Source organism: Pan troglodytes, chromosome 8 (assembly GCF_028858775.2).
Source record: "Pan troglodytes isolate AG18354 chromosome 8, NHGRI_mPanTro3-v2.0_pri, whole genome shotgun sequence".
Lineage (NCBI taxonomy): Eukaryota > Metazoa > Chordata > Mammalia > Primates > Hominidae > Pan > Pan troglodytes.
In genome coordinates, this window is record NC_072406.2 from 101,460,354 (window position 1) to 101,474,293 (window position 13,940).

Consider the following 13,940-nt stretch of genomic DNA (forward strand, 5'->3'; position numbering starts at 1 on the left):
TTCCACAGTGTGACTTTCTCAGGGACATCATAGCTGTTCTCTAGCCTGAGAAGAGGGCCAAGTGGGCAGAGACAGTCACGGGCTGTGTGACTCCTGCCTTCACTACCCATCAGCTGCTTTATCTTGGGCAAGTTAATTAACCCCTATAAACCTTGGTTTCCTCATCTGTAAAACAGGAGGTAATAGGAGTTCTTACACCCTAGAATTGTATGAGAGTTCACCTGATGATTCACACAGGGCACAGCGCTTGGCCTGTCCACAGGACGCATTCAGGGAGTCATGTGGCCTTTGCCACTGTGCAGTCCACTGCACTCACACTTCACTGTCACCCTGCTGGGGAGCAGGTGACCTGCAGGAGTGAACACAACAAAAGCGCCCTGCATCACAGAGCAGGGAAGAAAACCGTTCCATGCCTCAGAATGCTGTTTTCCCCAAAACCAGCAATAATCACTCTGATCACCAGGCAACACGAAGGCAGTAATGTGGTCTGTCTTTTTCACTGCAGAACGTTCCAGGACATTATCATAATTAGAGTTTTCCACGCACCCAGGATGGTGCTGGGCCATTTACATCATTCTTCCTCCTTTGGGGCCTCTGAGGCTTAGAGAGACTAAATCATTTGCCCTAGGACACACAATTAGTATATGATGCAGCTGGGAATCAAACCCAGGTCATGTGACAAATGTGCCCATCATCTCCATGCCAAATTGCCTGTCTTCCCTGCCCCTCTCTGCCACCACGGCCTGTCCTCAGACAGCTTTGCAGCACAGCAACTTGAGTTCCAGAGCTTCACAGTTGAGCGAATTTTGGGAAATTATCCAGCTCTCATCCAAAATTCTCCCTCAACAGAAGGAGCAGAGGGTCCACAGAAGAAAGCACCTGCAGGGGACACAGGGCTAGAAATGACACAGTGCTTGTCACCTGACCCCCAGACATAGTTCTATGACATTTCTTACTTTTCTTACTTCTGTCCATTGTAAACAAATGCATCTTCCTCCTGTCCATACAGTTTAGAATACATCCCTGTCATGGAGGGCTTAATCCTGAAGAAGTCAATATCAGAGACCACCATCAAATCCATGTTGACATTTCAAAATTAAAAACAGAGGCTGGGCACCATGGTTCATGCCTGTTATCCCAGCCCTTTGGGAGGCTGAGGGAGAATCATTTGAAGCTATAGTAAGCTATGATTGTACCACTGCATTCTAGCCTGGGAGACACGGTGAGACTTTTAAAATATTTATGTATTTATTCATTAATATCTTAAATAAATAAATGTTGTAAAAGAAATTGTATCACCTGCACTTACTATACTGCATATATTTCACAGGCCTTATCAAATTTTCACAACAGCCTACGAAGTAGCCAGTATTATTCTTCCTGTTTAATAATTGAATAAGTCAAAACTTCGAGAGGTAAAGAAAATTGCCAAGGTCACACAGCTAGTTAAATAGTAGAGCCAGAACTTACACCCATGACTGGTGGCTCTTCACATGCTCAGCTCAATCATGAGGCAATACAGCTTCAAGTTTTACCCACCACAGGAAGCATTTAAGTTGTGTTTGTGGACTCCTAGGAGCCCAGGAGTAGGAAATCCTTAATGCAGTGTGGCCTTGAGCAGGGGACACTATTAAATCGCAATGTCACAGGAGGGCTGCAGGAGCATGCTTGGGTAGACTGCAGCCTGGAGCTAAAGCAATTTACCAAGTAAAGAGAATCAGAAAAGTCTTCATCCCCGCAGAGTCTGGTGGGGATGACAGAGGTCACACACATCATCACCTACATAATAATATATTGTTTATTGTCTTAATTCCGATGGAGAAAAACACAGAGGACTATAAGAATATGTAGCCAGGGGCCTGACCTGGTGTGAGAGGCTGAGGAAATCCTCCCTGAAGATGTGAAAATTAGGTTGAGAACAGAGGACAGGTCAGAGCGGTTAACCAGAAGGAAGAGGAGGGAAGGGGACAGGGCAGAGCACTATCTTCCTTTCCACTTGGCTTTCTGCTCTGATCCCAACCTGGGTCTATGAGATAAGCTTTACAGCTGACCTCACTTATGCTGCTCCATTAGGCAAAGGTTCTGAATGCAATCCCCTACCCAATGCGCCATCAGAGTGCTACATGAGCCTGAGCTCAGCCCAAGTCACCAAGCTCAGGCATTGATTAATGAACCCATGTCTGTTCGGCACCACCAGGGGTGAGGAATTACATCCCAGATTACCAAGGCCTGTGTGTAGCCCGTTAGAGCACTGCAGTGATTCAAAAAATAGTTTCTTTAGAAGTGAAGGATTTTTCTATAAGGAAAGAAAAATCTAGAAATCAACCAGAATTCTAAAATAAACAATCAAAGCAAAATACAAGCTGATGGTCTCCTTCTAAAGACTTAACTCACAAGCCATGCTGTGAATTTTCAGCTATGACTCTAATAGCTCAATGGACAACCCCTGGGGAATCTTTGCTGAGGCCACAGTTGAAAAGCCTGTTTCTGCACGCTGAAGGCAGTCATTCCAGGCTTTCACAGTCTAGAGCGCCACTTCACCCACTCGGCAATCAGATGCATAACTTTCAGATACAAATCTGCCACTCTTGGTGTGTGTATATATATATAAAATATATATTGTGCCTATCATGGGATCAACTTGGTTAATATTTATTATGTAAGGCCACATTCTCCAGTTCAAAGATCACTGAATCTGTAGTCAGACAGGTCAGGACATGACCCTCCAACCTGAGACAAATTCATTTCCCTATTTGAACCTGGCTGTCTTATCCAACAAAATGAGGATGTTAGTCTAGAACACAGGTTGCCAAAACCAAGAATTCTACCTTGGAATCCACCAGTGAAGTGTGTTAAAAAAAAAACAAAAATCCCTAGCCCAGGCAGGAATCTGAGATCCCTCCAGTGCTAACTCCCCATGACTTTCTGAAATAAGGCTGAGCAGATGAAAACAGAGCCACTTCCCTATGAAGTGTAATTTCTGAATTTCAATTCCCTTCGGGAGCAAAGCGTTGCTCAACACTTCCTAAGAAGGTTGCTTAATGGTGGGAAACAGCATGCACATACTGCACGAGTAGCCAAGGGCTACTACTGTGCAGAATGGAGGTGAAAGGTACAAATACCAGCTGGACAGAATATTTAAGGAACAGTGTGTATCTTCATTTCTGAGACCCCTAAAGATTGCTGAATGGCAATTTCACATCATTATAGCTGAGCTTTAAGAAACTTAATCCTGCAAAACCACATAGGATGAATGAGAACAGGAAGCCTGGCAGAGAAAAGAGCAGTTAGGTAAAGCTTTTAAGCAAACATGAGCAGAGAAGCCATGTGGCCAAGCCCTGTGTTCATAAAAAAAACCTGATCTCCAAGTGAGGCTACACAGTCAGTCAAAGAGGCCCATGGCAACAGGACTGAAAGATGCTCACCATTCAGCTGTAGACTCAGGTTCCACAATGAATGTGGTACCAAAAAATGAATAATGTTTAATACATTTTGTAATTACTTGTCAATAGTATGAATGTATAGCAGTATTTTTGTGTGTATTAAAAGCATTAATTTCTTAAACTATATAAGCAAACTGAATTTCCATAATCCTGTCTTGAAATTCTTTCTTTCTGTTAGTATACGAGGAGCCTTGAAAATGGAAATGGCTCAAGACTCTCTCAGCTGCTGAGCTTATTTCAGGCGCCCAGTTAAGTGGTAACAAGAGCCTAATGTAGGCTGGTGGTCAGGGAAACAGAAGAAAAAGATGAACTGAAGCAATTTAACGTGGGTGGCCTAGAGAGGACCCGTGGTCAAGAATGATTCTGCAGATTCCAGGCTAGGTCATTAGGAGGATGCTGGTGCTATTAATAATAGAGGAGGAAGTCAGGAGGGGAAGTGGGATGCATGAGAAGAGGACGCGTTTCACTTTGGGTGTGAAAGGCCTTCTCCATTCTTTTTATCTATTTGCCTTTAAACACCGGAAATAACACCAGTGGCAACAACCTTGCTCTTGAATAGGAGTGAAGGACAGTAAAGAGCCTCTGTCCATGCTCTGTTTTAGAATGTGGAAATGCAAACCATCAGGAAAGCGCCTATGCAGTTCTTAGGAAAATCACAATTCCTTTAGAGAACTGAGTTGTTCACTGTAGACTTCCTTGAAGACTCCCCACTGAGGTTAGCTCATAGCAGGTATGACATACACATCAGTGATCCCCTACAGGGAAGGCCTCTCAGAATAGAGAAAGAACATGAGGACCAAATGCTATGAACAGATTTAGCTTAGAGTAAATACTTTCAGTCTATATTCCCCCATTCTAAAGACCTAGACTCTCCACTCTCCCAATCCCCAACCCTCTTGCCAAAAATAAAATAAAGTATATATAATATATCCCACAGAGGTTAAAAAAAAAAAAGAAAAAACAAAGCACACAAGAAGTCAGGGGCAAACCCAGGTGTAGCACCAAGGTCCCCTAAGTCTCCTTTCTATTGCCTGGGAGCATATCAAGACTCATGCTCACTTTCTTCATATTCCAGGGCACTGCACCTTCCCCTGCAACAGTGTGATACACACAGGTAGGGCATGTGACTCTGAGTGTTTTAACCACTGTATGGAGAGAGAAGTCTGAAGCTGGATATAGGAGGAGAGCTCTCAGCAAGTTTTACTGAGATTCTAACCATCGTTTAACAGTGATTCACGTTACTAATTAATCAACTATAATTTTAAGAAAAATAATATAAAGCATTTTTCTTTATACAGTGTCTGAAATCAGTATACAGGGGTTATTCTTTGGGGGAAAAAAAAGGAAGGAAACCAAGATCATATGCTCGCTCTAGCATAAAATATATGTTTTGAGTGTTTTGAGCACAGGAAAAACTAAAAGCTCTCACTATAACTCATCACTCATTTTATAACATATTTATAAAAAGGAAGCTTAATGGCATATATCTGTAAACCATAAAAATCTCAAGAGTTAGAAATCAAATTTCAAAAAAAATGGTTGTTGTGGCCACCTAAACATTATTAAAATCTTATTACAGCTAGAACACATGGAAGAAAAAAGTTAAACTAGGATAAATTAAGAAAAAACAAAGCAAATAATAATACAATGCTCACATTAACACAAAGGGTGTTTAAGTTTGTTTTGAATAACAATTTGGGCAGAAATTGAGGCAAAGGTGGCTCTTTTGCCCGTATAACACTTAAATTGAAGAATAAATAGCTATCTAACTACCTTAATCTAAACCTTAATTTCCCCAAGAAAAGTCTCCAGAAACAAAAAAATGTTAGAGAATAAGCTACATCTTACTTGAACCTGGGAGGCGGAGGTTGCAGTGAGCCAAGATTGCACCATTGCATTCCAGCCTGGGCAACAAGACCGAAAATCCGTCTCAAAAAAAATAAATAAATAAGCTACATCTGGAGAGATAATTGAATAAAGATTAGATCCTTCTTCTGATAACTGCTTAATAATTTCAATCAGTCTGTCTAGAAATTCCTTTATCTGCACTGGAAACTGCAGTTTTGCTTGAGTTATAAAATGAGAGAGAGAAAAAAGATATACATATATATGTATATATATACTTTTTAAGCCAAAGCTACAAGAACTTTCATATATTCATAGTGATAGTAATTATCAGGACACGTGCACATGAAAATCAGCTTGGCAATATATATCAAAACCACAAATGCATATATCCTGTGACCCAAAAAATCTATTTCTGGACATGTATCATGTAAATAAACTTGCACACACAAAAGCTTATTTACAGCAGCAATATTTGTTAACAGAAGACTGAAATAGCACAAATATGCATTAATAGGACACTTGGTAAATAAATAATGATACAGTCATATAGTGAAATATCATGCACTTCTGGAAGATGTGCTTTATATATGTATTGTATGGAAAGATCTCCAAGATATTAAGTAAAAAATTCAAAGAACAAAATAGTGCCATCTTTTGCATTAAAATGGAGGCAAGGGAAAAATAAGAATCTGTGTGTGTATTTGTTTCTAATGAGATTTTTGGAAATAAAAAGATTTTAAAATGAAGCTATTTTTAAAAGATACACAAAAAAGCAGGAAGTAGGGAGTGAGAGAGAAGGGAGGCATTTCACTGTATGTCTTCTAATTCTCTGATTTTTAGATTATGTGAATTCAAAAAAATTAAATAATTTTTAAATAGCAAAAGCCATCTATTTAATGCTCAAAACATTTCATTAAATACACTTCCTTAAAAAAACAAAGCCTCAGAGATTTTAGCATATCCTCAAATGAATCTGGCCTTTGAACAAAAAATTAGATGACTCTTGTCCTTACTTCTTTAAAAGAAAATTATTTTTCTTTGCCTTGCAAACCTCAACACAGTTAGTGCTTTCGTTTAAAAATAATCCCATTTCAATGTTTTTAAGTTAAATCTGAACTTGGTTACTAACACAAAACCCAGACGAATTCTGGTTTTTACTTTTAAGGGCCTTCCCATACCTTTGTCAGAATGGTTCTTCCTCCCATGAGGAATTCGGTTAAGGCACAGAATATATCCATCTTCTGTCTCAACTAGGTATTCCTCACTAGGGAATCCCCAGTAAGAGATAATTTCACTCTGTAGAGAAAAAGGACGATGGAAATTGGGTGGACAGAATCTGAAACAGTCTCCCACATTAACAAGCAAAGGAGCAGATAAACTATGTTCTCCAGGCTTTAAGAAAGCATTTGTCATTGAAATTTTAGTCTGCTAAATCTAGTAGCCAACTTCCCATCACAAGAGTAAATCCTCCCTTGTTTCACGCTTGTGTTCCACCTACAGGTGTCTGGTTAAACTTCAGTTTCATCATTCTAGCATGTTTTATACCAAATTTGCCTAACTTTACCACATCTTGGGCCTCTTTGTTTCCATCCTGCCTACCGGGCACAAATAAATGCTCATTTCTTTCTTTTCTAAATATCCCAGCTAGAACTGTCAATGTATAAAACACTTTCTTTGTTTTGAGAGATCCCCTGCTGGCCAATAAAGTATAAAAAATATTAACTTGTTTTTATCAATGGACTAAAATAATTACATAGAATGTCAAGGTGGGATGGAAGAAAAGTTGAACAAAATAGGGAATTATGGTCACATTCACTTCTCTATAAGGAAGGATTCATGGGACAATTGTTAATCAGGAGCTCAGTGGGATATGGATAATTCAATTATCCAGGGGATTTAATGTAAATAAGTGCACATACCCTCTCTACCATAAGTACTTGAAAGAATTTAATTTTATCATTCTTATTTAAAAAATTATTTTAAAAGTTGGAAAAATTGGGAGGCAAAAGAAAAGAAAAGCTTTGAGCTAAGAAGTAAAACTTAACTTTAAGACCCTGTTATCAGGTCATACTCTCCTGGCTCACTGTGAATTTCTCTCCGAGTCCCTAAGCTTGCCTGATTCTTCAGCTGGGTCACTGCAACATCTATTTTAAAGTTGCTGTTTTCTTTAATAATTTGTACTTTACTGATATTTTGTGCCTAAATGAGGTATTTCCAGATTTTATTGTTTACTTACGATTAATAACTTTCAGATGTTTTAATTAGTCGAGTGGTTATTTTTGCATATTTTTTCTAACAAAATTTTGCTCAGATACTTTGACTTCTGTATAGAAATATGTTCCCTGGACATTCTTAATCACAACCTTTGTTCAATGTATTCTAAAACCAGCCCTCAATAGCGGTAATGTTCTTGCAAAGTTTAAATACTTTTTTATAGTTTAAACAAACTTAGTGAGACTTAAAAATGAAATGAATTAATAAAAAATCATAATTTATCTTATTAAGAAGTATATATAACATTAAACTGAGGTTTGTTAGCTACATATTACCTGGTGAGAAAAGCCTAGCAAATTGAATCTAAGATTCAGAGAAATTGGGCTGGGCACGGTGGCTCACGCCTGTAATCCCAGGACTTTGGGAGGCTGAGGTGGACAGATCACCTGAGCTCAGGAGTTCAAGACCACCATGGGCAACATCGTGAAACCCTATATCTACTAAATACAAAAAAAATTAGCCAGGCATGGTGGCACATGCCTGTAGTCCCAGCTACTTGGGAGGCTGAGGCTCGAGAATCACTTGAGCCCCTGAGGCAGAGGTCGCAATGAGCCGAGATCGCACCACTGCACTCCAGCCTGGGCGGGCAGGTGACAGAGTGAGACTCTGCCTCAAAAAAAAAAAAAAAAAAAAAAAAATTCAGAGAAATTGAAAAGCAAAGGAGTTATAAAGAGATGAATGTATGGGTATGGCTTCATGTAGCTCACATAACTGGATCGGGGAAATAGATGCATTTTAAAAGTACATTACATAACTTTGAGAAACTTACCACATTCATGTTTGTTTCAGGATCCACAGCTGTCAGTTTCCCTCCAGACCCCTCAGAATGCAGGGTCCAGAGAACCAAACAGACCACCAACCCCAAGAACCGCATTTTCATTCTGTATAATAAAACAGTCTATTATTATTTGCTTGAATTTTACTACACAAAAATATTCTGGTAAATTAATGCTCCCACAAAAAGTTCTGAACCAGATTTAGGGCAAGTAAAAGGTGAAAGGAAAATATGAAACAAATGACTCCAGCCATATCTGAAAGGAGAATAAGGAATTTTTAAATTTTATTTATTTATTTTTATTTTATTTATTTATTTATTTATTTATGTTGAGATGGAGTCTTGCTCTGTCACCCAGGCTGGAGTGCAGTGGTGCAATCTCAGCTCACTGCAACCTCTGCCTCCTGGTTCAAGCAATTCTTCTGCCTCAGCCTCCCGAGTAGCTGGGACAACAGGCACGCACCACCACGCCTGGCTAATTTTTGTATTTTTGTAGAGATGGGGTTTCACCATATTGGCCAGGCTGGTCTCGAACTCCAGGCTTCGTGATTTGCCCACCTCGGCTTCTCAAAGTGCTGGGATTACAGGCGTGAGCCACCGCGCCTGCCCAAGAATTTTTTTTTTTTTCGGAGTCTCGCTCTGTTGCCCAGGCTGGAGTGCAGTGGCACAATCTCGGCTCACCACAACCTCCGCCTCCCAGGTTCAAGCGGTTCTCCTGCCTCAGCCTCCAGAGTAGCTGGGACTACAGGTGCAGGCCACCATGCCGGGCTAATTTTTGTATTTTTAGTAGAGACGGGGTTTCACTGTATTGGCAAGGCTGGTCTCAGATGACTTCGTGACCTGCCTGCCTCCGCCTCCCAAAGGAATTATTATTATTATTATTATTTTATTTTATTTTATTTATTTTGAGGCTGAGTCTCGCTCTGTCGCCCAGGCTGGAGTGCAGTGGCGCAATCTTGACTCACTGCAAGCTCCGCCTCCCAGGTTCAGGCCATTCTCCTGCCTCAGACTCCCAGGTAGCTGGGACTACAGGCGCCCGCGACCACGCCCGGCAAATTTTTTTGTATTTTTTTTTTTTTTAGTAGAGACGGGGTTTCACTGTGTTAGCCAGGATGGTCTCGATCTCCTGACCGAGTGATCCGCCCGCCTCGGCCTCCCAAAGTGCTGGGATGACAGGCGTGAGCCACCGCGCCCGGCCCAAAGGAATTACTTTTAACTAAGAAACCTCCCACCCACCACCTCCCGTTAATATATGACCTTTGGAGTCCAGCATACCCATTCACCTCCTAACCCCAAAGTTAAAAACAAATTGGTCATGGAGAAATAACAAAAGGCAAGACTTAGAAGAGGATAGTTTGAGAAAAAGAAAGAGACACAAATTTTCTGAGCTTGCTTATTTCCCACCTCTTGCCTTCCACCTATGATTTAGACATGTTTAAGTTCAGCCACTATTAGCTCTTCCTCCTACTTATCTAACCACTTCTGTTCTTGCCCCAAATTATACATCAGCATTTAAATTTGTCATTCATGGGAAAAAAGCGAAATGAAAGAAAATAGAGCTTTCAAAAGAAACAGAAAGGAAAAATTTGACCCGTCTCTCTCCTTCTGAAATTCTCTAACCATCAAATCAACAAAGATCATCTTGGTTTCTGGCAGTGATGACTCAAAATCACAGCAAAGACCTTGAGGATGCTGAAGGTAAAGTTAAATCCTCTCCTAAGAACACGCAAGTGGTCAGAGAAAAACCTAGGACTAGATCCCAGAACTTCTACATTTTTAAAAAATAAATAGAATCACTTAAAACGATGCAGGCATGTATGCCCATACAAAGACTTGTACATAAATGTTTATAACAGCTTTGGGTGTAATAGACAAAAACTGGAAAAACCCAAATGCTTTAAATGAATGATTGGATAAATTATGGTATATACCTACTACTCAGCTATAAAATGGAAGGAACACAAAAAAATATAGATTAATCTCAAAATAATTATGCCAAAAGAAGCCAGATCAAAATAAGGGGAAAAAAAAGTACTGTCTGATCCCATTCATATAAAACTCCACAAAATGCAGTCTAATCTATATTCACAGAAAGCAGATCAGTGGTTTCCTGGAGAGAAGGGGCAGTAAGAAAGGATCACAAAGGGGTATGCACAAATAATATTTTGGAGGTGATGTACAGGTTCATAATATTGAATGTACTGATGGTTTCACAGGTGTGTACACATGCAAAAACTTATACAATTGTACAATTGAAATATGCCATGCTATTGTATGTCAATAATACTCCAATACAGCTGTTTGTTTTTAGTTTTGTGTTTAAACTGAATATTCCACAAGTCTTAAGAAATTGATTCTCAGGAGATTGCAAAAGTGAACTGACTCCCTTCTGTTGATGGAATTCCTCCTGGGATTATTTTTTTCCAAGAAGTAGTGAACTCTGAAATTCTTTTTTTTCTTTTCTTTTCTTTTTTTTTTTTTTTTTTTTTTTTTGAGACAGTCTTGCTCTGTCCCCCAGGCTGGAGTACAGTGGCGAGATCTCGGCTCACTGCAAGCTCCACCTCCTGGGTTCAGGCCATTCTCCCGCCTCAGCCTCCCAAGTAGCTGGGACTACAGGCGCCCACCACCACGCCTGGCTAATTTTGTTTTTGTATTTTTAGTAGAAACAGGGTTTCACCGTGTTAGCCAGGATGGTCTCGATCTCCTGACCTCGTGATCCGCCGGCCTTGGCCTCCAAAAGTGCTAGGATTACAGGCGTGAGCCACCGCGCCCGGCCGTGAACTCTGAAATTCTAAACAGGAGCAAAGTTATCCCCTTCAGTGTGCATTGGCAAAGCAAGGCCACTGCTTCTACTTACAACTTTGTACTTCTTCATGATAGGAAGGATTGTACAGCCCCAGGCTATTTTTTATCATAAATGCAACCTCCCAAAAGTCTATTATTACTAGAGAATAAGGAGTAAATTGAAAGGGAAAAAATTAAAGGAATTACCACAATTGAAAACAGAGTAGCATCTGCAGGAGCTGCTTTCATTCAGCGGTTTTCCTACAGAACCTGTATCAACTGCCCAGAGGAAGGTCCATGAGAGTAACAGCTAAAGCTACTCTCAGCTGAAAATCTCACCCAGTTAAGTTTTCCTTCCAACACAACACTACATACTTAGTATGTTTTTCTCAACATACTAAGCCAAGCAATTCTTACTAAGAAGGAGATACTGTGAAAATCTCGAAGGAGGGGGGAAAAAAAAACCTTCCAGGCTGAATTAAGTGTGCTTTTCTGGACTGTATTAACACCTTTATCTCAGTTCTTTAGACTTTGTAACAATCTGACTCAGCTTTGTACCCCCAGGACCAAGCAAAGTGCCATGTATATATTAGATGCATAGTACAGATTCTGAAAAAAGATAAGAGCAGTCCAACAGTTCAGTGGCAGAAGAAAAGGCCCCAACGCAGCATGCTATTTAACTTTCTAATAACAACAATTATTACGACTCCCATTTAAGCTCTTGCGAGGCGCCAGCCACCGCAGGCAGCGCTTCTGATCTACTATGTCAATTACTCCTCCACCGACCCTATGGCAGTACCATTAATTCCATTTTTCAGGAATCTGAGGTTCACCCAGGTGAAGTACTGGAAGCAAAGTGTCAGCTGTTTAAAAAGCAGTATCGCTGGGACTTTAACCAGGATTGATGCCCAAGTGTGCTTTCGACCACGCCGTTGGCTAACAAGAGAGGTAGGATGGGATGCCTGGAGGAGCTAAGGGGAGAGCACGAGGATGCAGAGAGAGGAATCAGACATCCCTGCTGTCCTCGCGGTCCAGGAGCACTGGGCAGCTTCACTGACCGGAGACCGCGCCTGTCCAGGAAAGTGGACAGCGCCCAGGGAAGAGTGGGCTTCTCTCTGAAGTTGCTCTCTGAAGTTGCCCTGGTTGATTGGCAGATGCCTTGAGCCAACGCCCGCAGAAAAAGCACCCGCAGGCACCCCAGGCAAGACTCGCTGGGTCCAAACGCAGAGGGTCTTGCCGGCCGGCAGAGCCTCGGGGCGCGACCCTCCCCTTGCTGGAGGCACCAGCTTCCACGCCGCACCCGCACCTGGCAGCGCCGCGGCGCCGGCACTCTCACCTGGAGCTGTCCTGCCGGGCCGCTGTCTCGAGTCACAGTGCCAGCTCTCAGGGGCCGGGGTGCGGATAGGGGACCTGCAGGGGGCCCGGTCTGCCTTGTCGGGAGGGCGGGTGCCCACCACCCTCGGACTATTTGTTCAGCCAATCAGAGCAGCCAGCCACCGGGAAGTGCCTCGGAGACTCCGCCCCAGACCAGCGCGGCTGCTTGCCAGCCCCCCAGTTGACCCCATAGAGCATGCGCCGTAGGCGTTTCTAAGAGATGGAGCCCGTCCTCCGCCTCGCAGGCTGGCAGGTCCACAGCTCTACCAGCGCGTCGCCTACGCATGCTCTCTTAGCAAAGGCTGTTTTAGGCGGCCTTCTGCTCCGCCCCCGAAGCTCCTGCAGGGCTGGCTGGCACCTTCTGCGCCTGACAGAGAGCATGTGGGCTCTATAAATGAAAGTGAATCATGGGCTCCATTTAAAGCGCTTATCATTGTGCCTGATGCAAAGCAATCTTGCTGCTTTAAATTTTTTATTATTATTAAATATTTGTTAAAAGAGGAAACAATATTCAATATGCACATATTATTTATTAATCATTTTCTAAAACAAAGATTTTATTGAGCACCTACTAAATGCCAGGCATTAGTAAGACAGTGGAGGTATAGAAACCAACCAAACAAGGTTCCTGTTCTCTTGTATATATTCTGATGGGAAGAGACACATCATGAATAACTATATAATACATGAGGTGGTGATAAGTGCTATAAATAACAACAAAAACAAACAAACAACAACAACAACAAACAACAAGGGGCTGGGCACAGTGGCTCACGCCTGTAATCCCAGCAGTTTGGGAAGCTGAGGAGGGCGGATCACCTGAGGACAGGAGTTCAGGACCAGCCTGACCAACTTGGTGAAACCCCGTCTCTACTAAAAATACAAAATTAGCGGGCGTGGTGGTGTGTGCCTCTAATCCCAGCTCCTTGGGAGGCTGAGGCAGGAAAATGGCTTGAACCAGGTAGGTGGAGGTTGCAGTGAGCGGAGATCATGCCACTGCACTCCAGCCTGGACAACAGAGTGAGACTCCATCTCAAAAAAAAAAAAAAACAGGGATAAGGAGGATGATATGTATATGGTAATCAGGAAAGGACTCTTATGAAGTGACACCTGAGCACAGGCAAGGAGGTAGTTAACAGCCTTAGATACTGGAGAAAGCACATTCTGGGTGAAAATAGCAGGTACAAAGGCCCTGTGGTAGGAATATTCCTGGTGGGTCCTAGCCAGAGTGGTGAGGTCTTTGAGGCTAAAACAGAATGTACATAGTAGAAAGTAATAGAAGATGAAGTCCTAGAAGTCTGGTGCCTTGGGAGCCACTTGTCAAGATCTTACCGTGTCTTCTGAGTAAGATGAGAAGCCAGTGTAATATTTTCAATAGAAGGGCAGCATAATCTAGTTTAGAAAGATCATTCTGAACTACAGAAGCAGGGAGACTAATTAGA

At 41.8% G+C, this 13,940-nt stretch overlaps 1 protein-coding gene across 2 annotated transcripts in view; it reads right to left on the bottom strand.

The window, feature by feature from the left end:
* LIPA (lipase A, lysosomal acid type) overlaps nucleotides 1-12,784 on the bottom strand; it is a 38,545-nt gene extending 25,761 nt beyond the window's left edge. The window contains exons 1-3 of one of the 2 annotated variants that reach the window (XM_003312752.6): nucleotides 12,461-12,784; nucleotides 8,335-8,446; nucleotides 6,470-6,587 (exon numbers count right to left, since the gene is read on the bottom strand). In XM_003312752.6, the coding sequence (XP_003312800.1) occupies nucleotides 6,470-6,587; nucleotides 8,335-8,445 (229 nt within the window). In that variant the 5' untranslated portion in view covers nucleotide 8,446; nucleotides 12,461-12,784. Of the gene's footprint in view, nucleotides 1-6,469; nucleotides 6,588-8,334; nucleotides 8,447-12,430 lie in introns of both variants that reach the window. The other variant, XM_521552.9, reaches the window with a different exon arrangement.
* Between the last annotated feature and the right edge of the window lie 1,156 nt (nucleotides 12,785-13,940).